Below are 20,207 nucleotides of genomic sequence, written 5' to 3'. Positions count from 1 at the left end.
CTCAGCACACACGCTGCTGAAAGAGGATTAGACTCTCTCCCCTGCTCCAGCAATGGTAAGTGGCCTTTATTTGCTAAATTACACACTACACAAACACTACATACACACTACACAACATTGTATAGATCTGTACACAGTTATACAGTCATTTTAGTAAAGATTTTTTTTTTTTTTTTAATTTTTTTGGAAAGTTATGTACACTTATTTGCACTTATTTCACACTTATATACACACTGTCACACCACTTTTAGAAGTGTATACACATGTATACACAAAAAACTCACAAAGAGGGATTTTTTTTTTTACTTTTTCATTTTACTAATTTGTGTTTTTTTACCCCTAAAAACCATTTGTTTTGGCAGCATGACTATTGGGTAATCGATTTTGGCCACTAATTATGCTGTTGGATCAGTAATTTTGTTATTTCATTGATTTACACAATTTTTGTGGTTTTATTGCAATTTTATCCCTGCATTATTTTTCCTTATGTATCTTTAGTATAGTTTTGCTGTTTGGTGCTTTGGTATAGAATGATAGATTTTACTTTGTTTGATCCGTCAGAATATGTACTTTCCAAAAATGTATGCTGTTCTGGGGGCTTTTTACAGTTTGGGGGTCTTACAACACATAACGCAAAGTTGGAGTACTGTTTTCAGCAGCTTAGTTGGCTAGTGTGAAAATTCATATGCATGTTTTTCATTTGGGGTCCGTACACACCACATACTTGGGTAAATCTATGCATATTGGGCATCAAGCTATTCATCAGACCTCTGACGTCCATATTTAGGGTGATTTTTCTTTGTACGTAAAACATTGTGTGCGAAAAATGCGGCAAACTGCAGCATTTTAGGCAATTTTCAGAAATGTTGTAAAAACCTCTAAGTTTAGAAAAGCTTTGCAGTTTGGTAGTTTGGTGTAGAAAGACGTCTTTATCTTTGTTGGATTCGTCAGAATGTGTACTTTCCAAAAACATATGGTTTTGGGGGGTCTTTGCTGTAAGGAGGGTCTTGAGGCACATAATATGAAGTCAATGGTCTATGTTCACAGAAGGCGAATCGGCAGCGGAGAAAACTCATATGCACTATTTTTATTTGGGGTCTGCACATGCCAGCTGCCTTGGTGTATCTATGCATATTGGGCATCAAACTGTTCAGTCGTCCCTTGGCATAAATATTTATGTTATTTTACAATTGTATGCAAGAAATTGGGTGAGATAAATGTGGCCAATTGCAATATTTTTAGGCGATTTTCAAAAATGTAAAAACCGTTGCTTTTATCGCCAAATTTAGGAAAGACTTGCGACTTGGTACTTTGGAGTACAAGGACATGTATACCCAATTTAGATTCCTGGGAATGTGTACTTTCCGAAAATATATGGTTTTCTGGGGTGAACTTACTTTTATCTACATTTGCCCCCTTCAAAACAATATAAATGTGTTGATTTTGCAGTATCTGAAATGACAGACCATATGGGGGTCTTCTTTTGGGGCCCCTATATGCCACATGCTTAGGTACACCTATACATATTGGGCATCAAACTGTTCAGAGGACCCTAAGCTTTCATATTTGGGGTGATTTCTCTTGATACCTAAAAGTATGTGGGTAATACGATGCTGCAGGGTAGAAATTTTGAGGTGATTTTTGGAAATGTCACCGAAATCACCACATTTAGGAATGATTTGCAGCTTGGTACTTTGTAGTACAAAGACATGCATACCCAATTTAGATTCGTGGGAATGTGTACTTTCCGAAAATATATGGTTTTCTGGGGTGAATTTACCCTTTTCTACTTTTGCCCCCCCCCCAAACGATGTAAATGTCTTGATTTTGCAGTATCTGAAATGACAGACCAAATGGGGGTCTTCCTTTTGGGGCCCCTATATGCCACGTGCTTGGGTACACCTATACATATTGGGCATCAAACTGTTCAGAGGACCCTAGGCTTTCATATTTGGGGTGATTTCTCTTGATACCTAAAAGTATGTGGGTAATACGATGCTGCAGGGTAGAAATTTTGAGGTGATTTTTGGAAATGTCACCAAAATCACCACATTTAGGAATGATTTGCAGCTTGGTACTTTGTAGAACAAAGACATGCATACCCAATTTAGATTCGTGGGAATGTGTACTTTCCGAAAATATATGGTTTTCTGGGGTGAATTTACCCTTTTCTACTTTTGCCCCCCCCAAAACGATGTAAATGTCTTGATTTTGCAGTATCTGAAATGGCAGACAATATGGGGGTCTTCTTTTGGGGCCCCTATATGCCACGTGCTTGGGTACACCTATACATATTGGGCATGAAACTGTTCAGAGGACCCTAAGCTTTCATATTTGGGGTGATTTCTCTTGATACCTAAAAGTATGTGGGTAATACGATGCTGCAGGGTAGAAATTTTGAGGTGATTTTTGGAAATGTCACCGAAATCACCACATTTAGGAATGATTTGCAGCTTGGTACGTTGGAGTACAAAGACATGCATACCCAATTTAGATTCGTGGGAATATGTACTTTCCGAAAATATATGGTTTTCTGGGGTGAACTTACCCTTTTCTACTTTTGCCCCCCCCAAAACGATGTAAATGTCTTGATTTTGCAGTATCTGAAATGACAGACCATATGGGGGTCTTCCTTTTGGGGCCCCTATATGCCACGTGCGTGGGTACACCTATACATATTGGGCATCAAACTGTTCAAAGGACCCTAGGCTTTCATATTTGGGGTGATTTCTCTTGATACCTAAAAGTATGCGGGCAATACGATGCTGCAGGGTAGATATTTTGAGGTGGTTTTTGGAAATGTCGCCAAAATCACCAAATTTAGGAATGGTTTGCGGCTTGGTACTTTGGAGTACAAAGACATGCATACCCAATTTAGATTCGTGGGTATGTGTACTTTCCGAAAATATATGGTTTTCTGGGGTGAACTTACCCTTTTCTACTTTTGCCCCCCCCAAAACAATGTAAATGTCTTGATTTTGCAGTATCTGAAATGACAGACCATATGGGGGTCTTCTTTTTGGGGCCCCTATATGCCACGTGCGTGGGTACACCTATACATATTGGGCATGAAACTGTTCAGAGGACCCTAGGCTTTCATATTTGGGGTGATTTCTCTTGATACCTAAAAGTATGTGGGCAATACGATGCTGCAGGGTAGATATTTTGAGGTGGTTTTTGGAAATGTCGCCAAAATCACCAAATTTAGGAATGGTTTGCGGCTTGGTACTTCGGAGTACAAAGACGTGCATACCCAATTTAGATTCGTGGGAATGTGTACTTTCCGAAAATATATGGTTTTCTGGGGTGAACTTACCCTTTTCTACTTTTGCCCCCCCAAAACAATGTAAATGTCTTGATTTTGCAGTACCTGAAATGACAAACCATATGGGGGGGGGGTCTTAATTTTAGGGCCCTTATATGCCACATGCTTTGGTACACCTATACATATTTGGCATCAAACTGTTCAGGGGACCCTAGGCTTTTATATTTGGGGTGATTTCTCTTGATACCTAAAAGTATGTGTGTAATACGATGCTGCAGGGTAGAAATTTTGAGGTGGTTTTTGGAAATGTCGGCATAATACCAAATTTAGGAATGGTTTGCGGCTTGGTACTTTGGAGTACAAAGACATGCATACCCAATTTAGATTCCTGGGAATGTGTACTTTCCGAAAATATATGGTTTTCTGGGGTGAACTTACTTTTTTCTACTTTTGCCCCCCCCCAAAACAATGTAAATGTGTTAATTTTGCAGTACCTGAAATGACAGACCATATGGGGGTCTTCCTTTTGGGGCCCCTGTATGCCACGTGCTTGGGTACACCTATACATATTGGACATCAAACTGTTCAGAGGACCCTAGGCTTTCATATTTGGGGTGATTTCTCTTGATACCTAAAAGTATGTGGGTAATGCGATGCTGCAGGGTAGATATTTTGAGGTGATTTTTGGAAATGTTGCCAAAAATCACCAAATTTAGGAATGGTTTGCGGCTTGGTACTTTGGAGTACAAAGACATGCATACCCAATTTAGATTCGTGGGAATGTGTACTTTCCGAAAATATATGGTTTTCTGGGGTGAACTTACCCTTTTCTACTTTTGCCCCCCCAAAACGATGTAAATGTCTTGATTTTGCAGTATCTGAAATGACAGACCATATGGGGTCTTCCTCTTGGGGCCCCTATATGCCACGTGCGTGGGTACACCTATACATATTGGGCATCAAACTGTTCAGAGGACCCTAGGCTTTCATATTTGGGGTGATTTCTTGTGATACCTAAAAGTATGTGGGCAATACGATGCTGCAGGGTAGATATTTTGAGGTGGTTTTTGGAAATGTCGCCAAAATCACCAAATTTAGGAATGGTTTTCGGCTTGGTACTTTGGAGTACAAAGACATGCATACCCAATTTAGATTCGTGGGAATGTGTACTTTCCGAAAATATATGGTTTTCTGGGGTGAACTTACCCTTTTCTACTTTTGCCCCCCCCCAAAACGATGTAAATGTCTTGATTTTGCAGTATCTGAAATGACAGACCATATGGGGGTCTTCCTTTTGGGGCCCCTATATGCCACGTGCGTGGGTTACACCTATACATATTGGGCATCAAACTGTTCAAAGGACCCTAGGCTTTCATATTTGGGGTGATTTCTCTTGATACCTAAAAGTATGCGGGCAATACGATGCTGCAGGGTAGATATTTTGAGGTGGTTTTTGGAAATGTCGCCAAAATCACCAAATTTAGGAATGGTTTGCGGCTTGGTACTTTGGAGTACAAAGACATGCATACCCAATTTAGATTCGTGGAATGTGTACTTTCGGAAAATATATGGTTTTCTGGGGTGAACTTACCCTTTTCTACTTTTGCCCCCCCAAAACGATGTAAATGTCTTGATTTTGCAGTATCTGAAATGACAGACCATATGGGGGTCTTCCTTTTGGGGCCCCTATATGCCACGTGCGTGGGTACACCTATACATATTGGGCATCAAACTGTTCAGGGGACCCTAGGCTTTCATATTTGGGGTGATTTCTCTTGATACCTAAAAGTATGCGGGCAATACGATGCTGCAGGGTAGATATTTTGAGGTGGTTTTTGGAAATGTCGCCAAAATCACCAAATTTAGGAATGGTTTGCGGCTTGGTACTTTGGAGTACAAAGACATGCATACCCAATTTAGATTCGTGGGAATGTGTACTTTCGGAAAATATATGGTTTTCTGGGGTGAACTTACCCTTTTCTACTTTTGCCCCCCCCAAAACGATGTAAATGTCTTGATTTTGCAGTATCTGAAATGACAGACCATATGGGGGTCTTCCTTTTGGGGCCCCTATATGCCACGTGCGTGGGTACACCTATACATATTGGGCATCAAACTGTTCAGGGGACCCTAGGCTTTCATATTTGGGGTGATTTCTCTTGATACCTAAAAGTATGCGGGCAATACGATGCTGCAGGGTAGATATTTTGAGGTGGTTTTTGGAAATGTCGCCAAAATCACCAAATTTAGGAATGGTTTGCGGCTTGGTACTTTGGAGTACAAAGACATGCATACCCAATTTAGATTCGTTGGAATGTGTACTTTCGGAAAATATATGGTTTTCTGGGGTGAACTTACTTTTTTCTACTTTTGACCCCCCCAAAACGATGTAAATGTCTTGATTTTGCAGTATCTGAAATGACAGACCATATGGGTGTCTTCCTTTCGGGGCCCCTATATGCCACGTGCTTGGGTACACCTATACATATTGGGCATCAAACTGTTCAGAGGAACCTAGGCTTTCATATTTGGGGCGATTTATCTTGATACCTAAAAGTATGTGGGTAATACGATGCTGCAGGGTAGAAATTTTGAGGTGATTTTTGGAAATGTCGCCAAAATCACCAAATTTAGGAATGGTTTGCGGCTTGGTACTTTGGAGTACAAAGACATTCATACCCAATTTAGATTCGTGGGAATGTGTACTTTCCGAAAATATATGGTTTTCTGGGGTGAACTTACCCGTTTCTACTTTTACCCCCCCCAAAACGATGTAAATGTCTTGATTTTGCAGTGTCTGAAATGACAGACCATATGGGGGTCTTCCTTTTGGGGCCCCTATATGCAACGTGCGTGGGTACACCTATACATATTGGGCATCAAACTGTTCAGAGGACCCTAGGCTTTCATATTTGGGGTGATTTCTCTTGATACCTAAAAGTATGTGGGCAATACGATGCTGCAGGGTAGAAATTTTGAGGTGATTTTTGGAAATGTCGCCAAAATCACCATATTTAGGAATGGTTTGCTGCTTGTTATTGTGGAGTACAAAGACATGCATTCCCAATTTAGATTCGTGGGAATGTTTACTTTCCGAAAATATATGGATTTCTGGGGTGAACTTACTTTTTTCTACTTTTGACCCCCCCCCAAAACGATGTAAATGTGTTGATTTTGCTGTACCTGAAATGACAGACCATATGGGGGTCTTCCTTTTGGGGCCCCTGTATGCCACGTGCTTGAGTACACCTATACATATTGGGCATCAAAGTGTTCGGAGGAGCCTAGGCTTTCATATTTGGGGTGATTTCTCTTGATACCTAAAAGTATGTGGGTAATACGATGCTGCAGGGTAGAAATTTTGAGGTGATTTTTGGAAATGTCACCGAAATCACCACATTTAGGAATGATTTGCAGCTTGGTACTTTGTAGTACAAAGACATGCATACCCAATTTAGATTCGTGGGAATGTGTACTTTCCGAAAATATACGGTTTTCTGGGGTGAACTTACTTTTTTCTACTTTTACCCCCCCCAAAACGATGCAAATGTGTTGATTTTGCAGTATCTGGAATTACAGAACTGATAGCTCAAATGAGGTGTCTATATTTTAGGGCCCCTATATGCCACATGTTTGGGTACACCTATATATATTGGGCATCAAATTGTTCAGCGGACCCCAGGCTTTCATATTTGGGGTGTTTTACATTGATACCTAATGATTTGTGGGAGATATGATTCTGTAGATTGGAAGCTTTGAGGTAATTTTTCAAAAAATTCACCAATTTCTATAAAACATTATAACTTTAGGAAACAATTGCAACTTGGTAGTTTGGAGTACAACGATATATTTACCCATTTTTGATTCACCAGAATCTGTTCTTTCTAATAATGGGTAGTTTTCTAGGGTAAACCTACTGTTAGTGGAATGTTTGGCCTTGAAAGCAGAAGTATGCCGTTTGGGGAGTGGAGCTTTGGAAATTTGGTTGTGTACTGCTTTTAGATTTTGATCTATACAAGTGAGAAATCTCCATAAAACTATATATATTTGGAATTGCCGCGTTCAGGAGACATAGACCTTTCCAAATAGGCTGTGTTCTCATACATAAAGTAAATGATGTTTCTGATATATGTGATTGTTCTTTGTGAAACATGATTTTTTTCATTTTATTGGACACTTAGAAGCCAATATTTTTTTACAGAAGTAGAATTACACCAAAATTCCTGCATATTTTGAAAGTTCAGGTTGTCCTGAAAAAAACAATATATTGTTTTGCTGGGTAAACTAAAAGACCGCCCCAGGAAAGGCCCTTAAAGTGAAAGAGTGCAAAATATCTAAAAACTGCTTGGCAGTAGATGTTCGCATCTAGGACAAAATGGCTGGCAGGTAAAGGGTTAAAACACTTTTCTTTTTTGACGTTACTGTTCCTTTAACAGTTCCATAGTCTGGCACTGAGTATTGATCATATAGACACTGTGCATTTCCAGGAAAGATGACAATTGTAACATCTATGGCCACCTTAAGATGTCTATACAGTGGAGGATGTTGGCTGCAGATGCAACTGATGCAGCAGGGCATTGATCTATGCTTGGGTCCAAAACCATTTCCTCCCTGATCAGAATAAGGTCACGGCTCATTCAACTTTTGGTGTTAAAGCCAATTGCCCAAGTACCGTATGAGACCACAGATGAAGGCTACAGCTGATGAGAGCTCAGGAGGAGATAATAGAAAGCACCCACAGACAGAAAAGAAGGAGGGAGGGTTGGCAGCAGCATGAAAAAGAAGAGACAGATCAGCATAAGAGCAATATCAGTGCAGTGAAGGAAAAATAACTAAAACAGGTCACTCGTATAGATACAAAGCAAGTACAACTTCTTGTATCAAAATATAATTTTTATCAGAAAATAGATGGGTCAATTTTTATCCCACCAACCCATCTGCACCGCTCTACTGTATTATTCCCCCCCTAAATAATCCATTGGCAGTGCTGAACTGTTTTCACCCCCTGTATATTGCTGAACTGCTATTTCGCACCTGCTCTCATGACCACAATGTACATAACAGGGGGAACCTGACTGCAATGGTTTTTGGTTCTTTGAAGCCATGTGATGATTTAAGTGGGTGCTATAATAAAATGGTGTGCCCTAAAAGGGGGACAAGAATCTAAAAAAAGTTTGAAAAGCTCTGGTATACAGTAAGAGAGACCTGTTTTGTTGTTGATCTCGAGTCGAACTAGACCATAAACACAACACTGCACGCCATTCAGCTTCGGCTTCTTGAATAATTCAGGTTTAAGCAGAACAATGCATCAAAGTAGCAGAAGTGCTGGGAGCTGTAGTTCTGTTACAGCTGGAAAGATCATGGGTGACTCACCCTGGGTATTTTATGCTCTGTTATTCCTTCATTACTCACCTTCACATTTATTATCGGTGGGGGTGAATTTAACTGTGTTGTTTTTTGTGTGATATCCAGGCTCACACTGACACTCGTAGCCTCCCTTTGTGTTTTTACACGTTGTGTTAGCGCCACATTTGTGGGTGTTTGTATCACACTCATTTATATCTGCAAACACAAAATAACAGATATTGTGAAGATAAAATTTGGGACATTACACTACGTATACAAGTACTACATACAATATTGTGGTCCACAGTAAATCTTGTGATCTTGAGTATAATCCAAATAATAATGTCACCAGGGATCATGCAATCACTGCAGTCCAGCAACATTATCATGTATTATGGCAACATTAACATGTATAATGGGCAACTTCCACTTGACTTTTGCAGCAAACCAGTTTATATTATTCCATTAACATAGCAAGTTTGGCACTGAGAATTGATCATATAGACACTGTGCATTTGTTTGGACTGTATTTGTTGTCTCGCCATTTGCCTGGTTAGGCATGAGATTACCCACCTAGATGCCTCCTATTCCATGTATCCTGGAATATATGTTACATTGCTGTAATGTAACTCACCTTTAAGGTGGTCATAGATGCACCAATAATATCCTTCAAAACAATATACAGTGCGTGTATGGTGGGAGATGAGCCGACTGATATCAGCAGAAGACTTGGATGTTGGTCGGGGTGGTCGATCGGCCAGGCGGGAAAATTTTTATTGGGTGTCTTTGAAGGCACCCCAATTGTTGGTGCTGAATCATCAGATACAGATAGAATTTTATTGTTCCTACCTGTATATCTGACGATTCAGCTCTACACGTGTTTATTGAAACAAATAACGTTTCCAGGAAAGATGACAATTGTAACATCTATGGCCACCTTAAGATGTCTATACAGTGGAGGATGTTGGCTGCCGATGCAACTGATGCAGCAGGGCATTGATCTATGCTTGGGTCCAAAACCATTTCCTCCCTGATCAGAATAAGGTCACGGCTCATTCAACTTTTGGTGTTAAAGCCAATTGCCCAAGTACCGTATGAGACCACAGATGAAGGCTACAGCTGATGAGAGCTCAGGAGGAGATAATAGAAAGCAACCACAGACAGAAAAGAAGGAGGGAGGGTTGGCAGCAGCATGAAAAAGAAGAGACAGATCAGCATAAGAGCAATATCAGTGCAGTGAAGGAAAAATAACTAAAACAGGTCACTCGTATAGATACAAAGCAAGTACAACTTCTTGTATCAAAATATAATTTTTATCAGAAAATAGATGGGTCAATTTTTATCCCACCAACCCATCTGCCCCGCTCTACTGTATTATTCCCCCATAAATAATCCATTGGCAGTGCTGAACTGTTTTCACCCCCTGTATATTGCTGAACTGCTATTTCACACCTGCTCTCATGACCACAATGTACATAACAGGGGGAACCTGACTGCAATGGTTTTTGGTTCTTTGAAGCCATGTGATGATTTAAGTGGGTGCTATAATAAAATGGTGTGCCCTAAAAGGGGGACAAGAATCTAAAAAAAGTTTGAAAAGCTCTGGTATACAGTAAGAGAGACCTGTTTTGTTGTTGATCTCGAGTCGAACTAGACCATAAACACAACACTGCACGCCATTCAGCTTCGGCTTCTTGAATAATTCAGGTTTAAGCAGAACAATGCATCAAAGTAGCAGAAGTGCTGGGAGCTGTAGTTCTGTTACAGCTGGAAAGATCATGGGTGACTCACCCTGGGTATTTTATGCTCTGTTATTCCTTCATTACTCACCTTCACATTTATTATCGGTGGGGGTGAATTTAACTGTGTTGTTTTTTGTGTGATATCCAGGCTCACACTGACACTCGTAGCCTCCCTTTGTGTTTTTACACGTTGTGTTAGCGCCACATTTGTGGGTGTTTGTATCACACTCATTTATATCTGCAAACACAAAATAACAGATATTGTGAAGATAAAATTTGGGACATTACACTACGTATACAAGTACTACATACAATATTGTGGTCCACAGTAAATCTTGTGATCTTGAGTATAATCCAAATAATAATGTCACCAGGGATCATGCAATCACTGCAGTCCAGCAACATTATCATGTATTATGGCAACATTAACATGTATAATGGGCAACTTCCACTTGACTTTTGCAGCAAACCAGTTTATATTATTCCATTAACATAGCAAGTTTGGCACTGAGAATTGATCATATAGACACTGTGCATTTGTTTGGACTGTATTTGTTGTCTCGCCATTTGCCTGGTTAGGCATGAGATTACCCACCTAGATGCCTCCTATTCCATGTATCCTGGAATATATGTTACATTGCTGTAATGTAACTCACCTTTAAGGTGGTCATAGATGCACCAATAATATCCTTCAAAACAATATACAGTGCGTGTATGGTGGGAGATGAGCCGACTGATATCAGCAGAAGACTTGGATGTTGGTCGGGGTGGTCGATCGGCCAGGCGGGAAAATTTTTATTGGGTGTCTTTGAAGACACCCCAATTGTTGGTGCTGAATCATCAGATACAGATAGAATTTTATTGTTCCTACCTGTATATCTGACGATTCAGCTCTACACGTGTTTATTGAAACAAACAACGTTTCCAGGAAAGATCACAATTGTAACATCTATGGCCACCTTAAGATGTCTATACAGTGGAGGATGTTGGCTGCCGATGCAACTGATGCAGCAGGGCATTGATCTATGCTTGGGTTCAAAACTATTTCCTCCCTGATCAGAATAAGGTCACGGCTCATTCAACTTTTGGGGGCAGATTCACTAAGGGTCGAATTTCGAAGTTAAAAATACTTCGAAATTCGACCCTCGAATTGAAATCCTTCGACTTCGAATATCGAAGTCGAAGGATTTAGCGCTAATCCTGCGATCGATCGATCGAAGGATTTTTCGTTCGATCGAACGATTAAATCGTTCGAATCGAACGATTCGAACGATTTTAATTCAACGATCGAAGGAAAATCCTTCGATCAAAAAAAGATTAGCAAACCTATGGGGACCTTCCCCATAGGCTAACATTGACTTCGGTACCTGCCGAAGTAGGGGGTCGAAGTTTTTTTTAAAGGGGAAGTACTTCGACTATCGAATGGTCGAATAGTCGAACGATTTTTCGTTCGATTCGTTCGATTTCGTTCGAATTCGAACGAATTTAACCAATTCGATGGTCGAAGTACCAAAAAAATACTTCGAAATTCGAAGTATTTTTCATTCGAATCCTTCACTCGAGCTTAGTGAATCAGCCCCTTGGTGTTAAAGCCAATTGCCCAAGTACCGTATGAGACCACAGATGAAGGCTACAGCTGATGAGAGCTCAGGAGGAGATAATAGAAAGCAACCACAGACAGAAAAGAAGGAGGGAGGGTTGGCAGCAGCATGAAAAAGAAGAGACAGATCAGCATAAGAGCAATATCAGTGCAGTGAAGGAAAAATAACTAAAACAGGTCACTCGTATAGATACAAAGCAAGTACAACTTCTTGTATCAAAATATAATTTTTATCAGAAAATAGATGGGTCAATTTTTATCCCACCAACCCATCTGCCCCGCTCTACTGTATTATTCCCCCCCTAAATAATCCATTGGCAGTGCTGAACTGTTTTCACCCCCTGTATATTGCTGAACTGCTATTTCACACCTGCTCTCATGACCTCAATGTACATAACAGGGGGAACCTGACTGCAATGGTTTTTGGTTCTTTGAAGCCATGTGATGATTTAAGTGGGTGCTATTATAAAATCGTGTGCCCTAAAAGGGGACAAAAACCTAAAAAAAAGTTTGAAAAGCTCTGGTATACAGTAAGAGAGACCTGTTTTGTTGTTGATCTCGAGTCGAACTAGACCATAAACACAACACTGCACGCCATTCAGCTTCGGCTTCTTGAATAATTCAGGTTTAAGCAGAACAATGCATCAAAGTAGCAGAAGTGCTGGGAGCTGTAGTTCTGTTACAGCTGGAAAGATTATGGGTGACTCACCCTGGGTCTTTTATGCTCTGTTATTCCTTCATTACTCACCTTCACATTTATTATCCTCCTTATTATCGGTGGGGGTGAATTTAACTGTGTTGTTTTTCTTGAGATATCCAGGATTACACAGGCACAGGTAGCCTCCCTTTGTGTTTTTACACTTTGTGTTAGCGCCACATTTGTGGGTGTTTGTATCACACTCATTTATATCTGCAACACAAAATAACAGATATTGTGAAGGTAAAATCTGGGACATAACACTACGTATACAAGTACTACATACGATATTGTGGTCCACAGTAAATCTTGTGATCTTGAGTATAATCCAAATAATAATGTCACCAGGGATCATGCAATCACTGCAGTCCAGCAACTTTATCATGTATTATGGCAACATTAACATGTATTATGGGCAACTTCCCATGTCTCCTTTGGGAAAAGCTGGAAAGTGAAAGAGGAAGCACTTTTATGGCCTTTAAAATGGTCAGATGATCATGTTCAGTACAAAAAACTGATCACAAAAACTGACATTCCCACTTGTAGGTATTGGCATAAGCTTCATGATTATTAGTTAGAGGTTCAGCAGCATATCTCATCATTTAATTTCACACTTTTGATATTTGAATGCATCAAAATGACACTAGCAATGATGCACAACAAGCATATTAATAATAATAACAGTAATAATAATCTGAACAATAATAGTGTTAGCTGGTATCCTTGGCCAATGTGAGCAAAGTTTAAATTGAAAATCTTCAGCAGGACAAAAAAAATCTTACACTTTTTAAACCAATATCAATTGTTATTAAATTATTATTATTAACTAATCCTTAATCCTTAGGGAAAAGTATAAATTTGAAAGGGTACAAGCTTTATGGAATAACAACATATTCTTTATACTTGTTAAATGGATGTTGATTTGTTGGTAAATGTGTAAATATTAAAAGAAAATGCAGTAAAGGTTTAGCCTGGCTCCAGTATCTGCAAGAAATAAAAATTAAAATAAAAATCAGATCAGGCTGAGGCCAGGGGAGGAGCTAGCTGTTGCCCATGTAGGTTACACATTAAAGGAACAGTAACACCAAAAAATGAAAGTGTTTTAAAGTAATGAAAATATCATGTACTGTTGCCCTGCACTGGTAAAACTGATCTGTTTGCTTCAGAAACACTATTATAGTTCATATAAACAAGCTGCTGTGGAGCAATGGTGGAAATTGAAAAACGGCTATATGGCACAGGATAAATAATGGATAACAGATAACACCATTAGACAGACAGAGCTTATTTGCTATCTGCTGTGTAACCTGAGCCTTTTCTCCTTTGAATGGCTGCCCCCATTGCTACACAGCAGCTTATTTATATAAACAATAGTAGAGTTTCTGAAGCAAACACACCAGTTTTACCAGTGCAGGGCAACACTGCATTATATTTTTATTACTTAAAATACTTTCCTTTTTTGGTGGTACTGTTCCTTTAAGGAGCATGCAAAAAAGAGAAAGAATTGACAAAATGGTGAAACAAATGTTGACAAATGAAAATTATATTGCCTCTAGGTCACAGCATTTCTACAGGTCCCATGATTTTAATGCCAACTGAGGAAGAATTTACAGTATTCTGCTAATAATCCTAGGGGAGGACAGATTTAGAGGGTAGTCAGGTACATTAGAAGTGTCATTTACAAATGAAGTACAGTATGGAAAGTGCATTGTCTGGGTGCTATTTGTCATTTCCCCCCACACTGCAGCACAATTGCTCCTGATTCTTTAAAATCATTTAAAAAAAGACATCAAGTTCATCCTTTAGAAAACACTGTGTAAATTGATCTAGTAAAAAGCAAAAAAATATGCATCCAGCAGACCAACTGCCATGGGAAAAATATTCTTTACTGCCTCAAAACAGCTATTTGCTGTATTACTCAGTCCTTCGGAATGGGAATTGGGATCATCACTGTACACACTGAGATGGATTTACAATCTCCCTGTACCCCATACACATTGGTGTGCTCCTGTCCTGGTTATTTACTTACCTTCACATGTATTATATGTTTCATTATGGCAGAATTCTGTTTTGTTTAGTTTTGTCTGAAAGCCAGACTCACACACACACTTGTATCCTCCCACAGTGTTGTTGCATTGTGTATGAGCACCACAGAGCTTTGGGTTCCCCCAACACTCATTTATATCTGCAAATAAACACAAGTTCTGTCACACCAATAAGGCTGCACTGTGGGCACATATTACATACACTACCTGAGGCCACACACTGCCATGTACATACATACAGTCCAGTGCACAGGGAACGTGTATGATCAGAGGGATGGTGAAAATAAAAACTGGATCCACTGTACCCCCAATTATGAAGTCACTCTTTTTCTGCGGTCCTAACCTAAGGCTCTTTCTTTCTCTCACTTTTAGACTTTCTCTAACTCAGACTCTCTATTATGGTATATATCTGCATATTGAAAAGCTATGAGCAAGAATTGATGTAAAGTTTTATATATTAATATATATAATTAAATATATTTTTCAGTAAAATATAATATATGATAGTGTGACGTTTCTTCCAACAGCAGCAGCATTGCCAAATGAGCAGACCTATCCATTTATTAAAGGAGACATTTTGTATAAACAAAATAAGAATGTACTAGTGCGTTATACTCATTTAGATATAGAAGAATTGTGTTTTAAAAAAAAGTAGTGTTTCAGGCTGATTTATTGAATATTTCTGCATCAATCCTAATAATTCCTCCCTTCTCTTCCACTTCCTGCTCCCTGAATTCCCAGGCTGTGCAGGGGAGCTGGCGGCTCTCAACTCACTGCACTGTAGGACAGGAACCAATCAGCAGCTAGCAGGACCTGATAGGGAACTGAAGTCTGTCTTTGCTTGTGTGACTGCAGGGCTGTGATTGGCTGCCCCTCCCACTATGCTTCAAAATAAATAAATAATATTACTTTTTAGCACCATGTAAAACCAACACCATATATTACTTATAATTTCCTACAAAATTAGGTTTTTTTCATTTATCCTATATGTCTCCTTTAAAAAAAGAATTCCCTGTTTTTACACCACTGGCATGCCCAGTTACACACCTGTTCTGTCTCAACCCATCCAGTCAATGCCACCAATTAAACTGAATCCCTGCCCCATTCACAGCCAGCTTCACATGATCCACCCATATCCCCGCTTATTGTATGTGACTCTCTAATTTTTGTTTTTTAAGGTGGAAACCCTACCACTATAGCTCCGCCCCACACTTTCTACAGACAGTAATAGATACATAAATAATTACTACAGCTGTTATTTTACAGACAATGATGCACCAAAAATATAATTTTGCTCATTTGAACATATGCTGTAAATTCTTCACATTAGGTACCACCCCATGACATACAGAAATACCCATCTACTTCCAAAATATACTCACCATCACATTCTGGTAAATAAAATCCAGGCACAGAAATGCAGTTCTCTTCTTTCACTGTAAGTGATCACAGATAAGAGGAGTTATAAAATGTTTTTTACTGATAAATAAATCCAGGTTGGGATGAATATATCCAGGTTGGGATGAAACAGGCAGAAGGAGACAGAAGGACCACCAGAGAAAGTGCTAAACTATGAATTGGAGGTTGGAAAGCAGATGAGATGAGGTGAAGAATGAATTGTTAGAGAGAGATGGAGGAAGTAACGCAAGATGTGATGAAGAATGAAGATTGATGGATTCGTTTTGCTTTCTGTTATCATTGAAATTGGAGGTGAAAGTAATGTTTCTTTAGGCATTTGTTGATTTTCTCAGTGTCATTAAAACCTAAACAATAATATTCATATTACTCCACTGATATGGCACAATGACAATATACTTCAAAGTAACTGACATTCAATGCAAATACATCTATATAAACTAAATAAGGAGAAATATGTCTATTGGAAATGTAAATTGTTATTTGCCTGAAGCTCAGAATGCAAAATATAATGTAGATACAGGTATAGGACCTGTTATCCAGAATGCTTGGGACCTGGGGTTAACTGATCTTTCTGTAGTTTGGATCTTCATAACTATATTCTACTGGAAACCCCTGTAAACATTAAATAAACCCAATAGGCTGGTTTTGCTTCCAATAAGGATTAATTATATCTTAGTTTGGATCAAGTACAAACTACTGTTTTATTATTACAAAAAAAATTTGGATTATTTGGATAAAATTGAGTCTATGGGAGACGGCCATTCTCTAATTCTGAGCTTTCTGGATAACATGTTTCTGGATAACAGATCCCATACCTGTACCATTACCCTTATGCTAGTAAAACAGATTACACTAGGTTTGAAGGCTACAATTTAGGGGTGAAATAATTGTTGATGCCACAATGCAGATGATGGCACAATTGTTTCATAGCAGAATTAATTACTCCAAGGAGACTTTTCCTCATGTCATTTCCTTATCTAGACTCTACATACAATGCTTGGAAAAGGATCAATGTTTGCAATGGAGCAATGATATACCAATCTATGAATAGCACCTTGGTCGTCTAATTTTCCCTTGTTTGTATTATACATACAAGGAAGGTGTAAATTTAAAGGGGACCTGTCACCCAAAAAAATAATTATTATATCACGTTATTCAAGCAAAATAAACTTTAATTACATTATATGAATTATTTGAATCTTGTTTCCTTCTGTCTGGAAATTCATAACTTTAGCATACAGACAGGAGCCATTTTGGTGACACTGTTATTTAGGCAAGCTAAATGGAAAGGGAAAGTAGTTGCCTGCCCACCTCTATGCCTAAGGCATAGAGGAGGGGCCGACAATATTTGATTAACAGCTGAGATTTTTAAATGCGTTTACACCACCTATGAATGCGCTAATAAAAAAAAAAGAATTTGGATTTCATGTTTAATTTGAAAAGGACTTTTATTATACCAATTATTATGTCTGAGTGACAGGTCCCCTTTAATTTCTGGGTTCCTTGGATTTCACTCTATGCTCATGGTATTTTTTTGCCTGAGAAATTCTCCCCAGTTTAAAAAAATTTGAATAAGTGACTGGAATATGAATAGGAGAGGGCTTGAAAAGAAACCTGATAAATAATAGGTAGCAATAACAATACAGTTGTAGCCTTACAGAATTTTGTTTCTCAGATGGGGTCAGTGACCCCGATTTGAAAGCTGGAAAGAGTCAGAAGAAGAAGGCAAACAATTTAAAAACTATAAAAAATAAATAATGAAGACCAATTGAAAAGTAGGATGAAACTGAAGATGTGATGGAAAATTAATATCAGCAGTTACTTTCTTTTCTGTATCATTAGAAGTGGAGGTGATATTTACCATGCTTTATGCTCTGGTTGGTTTCCTCATTGTTGTTTGCAGCGGTGCTGTAACCTAAAACAAAGATATTCATATTACTCTACTGATCTGACCCAATGACAGTAATACTTTCAGACAAATCCCTATAAATACTATAAATGTATACTATAAATACTGTACGTGTCATATAGCATTGTAAGAAATTGCCATCTTATATTAATGTGTATTAAATAGGAAAGCAGTTGCCCAGTAAATTTACATTAAACTCCGATTGTCATAACAAAGGGTTTCCTATATCTGATGTGGGGACCATAAATCTCCGAACTGCCTTCCCGCCAGCTAGAATCTAAATCGCCAGCGGATGGCACTCGGACCTCTTCGTTTTCTGAAGTCGCCCGAAGTTGCCTCACGAGGAAACTTCGGCGACTTCGGAAAACAAATCTCTCCCAGTGCCACCCTGCCGGCTAGCCTGCGGGAAGGCATTGTGGAGAGATTAGTCGCCCAAAGAAGAGGTGATTTGTCGCTGGGCGTCTAATCTCCCCGAATCTCCATGTGTGTCTCTGCCCTAAAGGGAGAGCCTGGAGATGAGAGCAGCCAGGGAGAAGAGAGGGAGGAGCCTGGTACAAGACAGTATGTGAGGACTGCAGACCAGAGAGAAGCCATAATGAAGCTGAACTTTATTCCATTACTCTTTTGATAACAATCATGTAACTGTATCATTTGTAACTGTAAATACTGTAAATATTGTTTAATTGTCGTACCAGTCCATTGATTTACTACTCAATTTATAATTGTTTTACTATACACTTGGAGGCAAATTTACTTACCTTCGAAGTTGCGCCAGTGTTGACTGCGCGCACTTCACTAGGCGTAGATTCGCCAGGGCTGTGCAAATTCACGAAGATGTTATGATCAGCGGTTCGAAGTTACGCTCGCGATCGGAAATTTGCATACAGCGCAATATATAAGTTTGAATGACCGTACATGCTGCAGCAAATAAATAACACTACACAAGCCCAGGGAAACTTAATAAAATTATATAGAGGTGTTCTAATGCCCTACGCATGTGCCCACAGTATAGTTTAGGTGCCCTAAATGTAGGGGGGAAGGAGGGTACCATAAAAAAATTCCGATCTTTTTCAGCCTATCATCCTATAAAAAGTAAAAAAAAAGCCAGCGTTTTTTGGGACTTAGAAAAATTTTCAACTTTTTTTTTACAAACTCCTCTATTGCACTTCGCCTGGTCTGACCTGGCGAAGTACTCTGGCGAAAGAGGTAACAGAAAAAAAAAAACGTAGTAAATTTGGGTAGTTTCGCCCCTTCGCCAGAGTGCAACTTCGCCTGGCGTTAGGCTGAGAAGTTGCGCTAGTCTATCTACTTCGCTACCGAATTTTTGCCAGGGACACTTTTAGTAAATTGGCGAATTTTCGCTAGCTTTAGCCACTTCGCCAGTTAGTGAATTTGCCCCTTGGTGTGGATTCTGTGTCTGCTTGCTCAAAAGAACCATAACTCTAGTAAGGGGTGAGGGGTATTAATCCTATATAATAAAGTTGAAGTGTCTCTGCGTCCAGTCCCTGTGTCCGTGGGATTGCGCCGTTAATTTAACGGGCTTAATGTCTAGTATATCATAATCTTACAACATGTCCTGCCCACAAAGTTATCATTATCATGTATTCACTATCCAACATTTCTGCCAAATTAAATTCATATATATTTTATGATGTTTATAATGTGCAGACCTGGCAGTGCAGATGTCTATTAAAAACACATACATTATTACTCACTGGCAACTTTGATATTTCATTATATCCAACATGTTTTCAGCACTATTCCTTGGAGATATACTGACAAATATTGCGCTGTATTGTATAGTTTTTGCATAATAGTAAAGTGAGTTACTATATAGAGGTCTGAGGTTTTGAATGGATTTAGAGTTATTGGGTTGTATTGTTGAGATTTGTAAATTCCCAAAAAGTGATTGCAGCAGCAGGACATGTAGAATTCACGTGCCATCTGCTGTCTTTGGGCCCTCAGTAATGGTGCTCCAGGGGCCACTCGATACCACACTCTGCTCATTGCCGAGGGGTGGGGGAACAAGCGGGGATGGAACAAGCAGCTTGAAAAGCCAATCGTCCGCTCCCCAAAGCAGAAGTGCTGCCGATCGTAGAATCTATGTTTTGTGGCACTTAAAGGGTTAAAAACAGCACAGTCAGCGGGGAGCAGATTTTATTTTGTTTTAATTTACATGTCAGA

General features: G+C 39.2%; 1 protein-coding gene across 2 annotated transcripts in view; it reads right to left on the bottom strand.

The window, feature by feature from the left end:
- The window catches only part of adgre5.L (adhesion G protein-coupled receptor E5 L homeolog), a 51,550-nt gene that overhangs the window by 20,721 nt on the left and 10,622 nt on the right, over window positions 1-20,207 (bottom strand). The window contains exons 3-8 of one of the 2 annotated variants that reach the window (XM_041587195.1): window positions 17,976-18,029; window positions 16,078-16,131; window positions 14,680-14,835; window positions 12,702-12,863; window positions 10,442-10,591; window positions 8,678-8,827 (exon numbers count right to left, since the gene is read on the bottom strand). In XM_041587195.1, coding sequence (XP_041443129.1) covers window positions 8,678-8,827; window positions 10,442-10,591; window positions 12,702-12,863; window positions 14,680-14,835; window positions 16,078-16,131; window positions 17,976-18,029 — 726 coding nt within the window. The remainder of the gene's footprint in view (window positions 1-8,677; window positions 8,828-10,441; window positions 10,592-12,701; window positions 12,864-14,679; window positions 14,836-16,077; window positions 16,132-17,975; window positions 18,030-20,207) is intronic. The other variant, XM_041587196.1, reaches the window with a different exon arrangement.

The sequence above is a fragment of the Xenopus laevis genome, chromosome 3L (genome assembly GCF_017654675.1).
Source record: "Xenopus laevis strain J_2021 chromosome 3L, Xenopus_laevis_v10.1, whole genome shotgun sequence".
Lineage (NCBI taxonomy): Eukaryota > Metazoa > Chordata > Amphibia > Anura > Pipidae > Xenopus > Xenopus laevis.
This window is presented reverse-complemented; position numbering and strand designations above follow the sequence as displayed.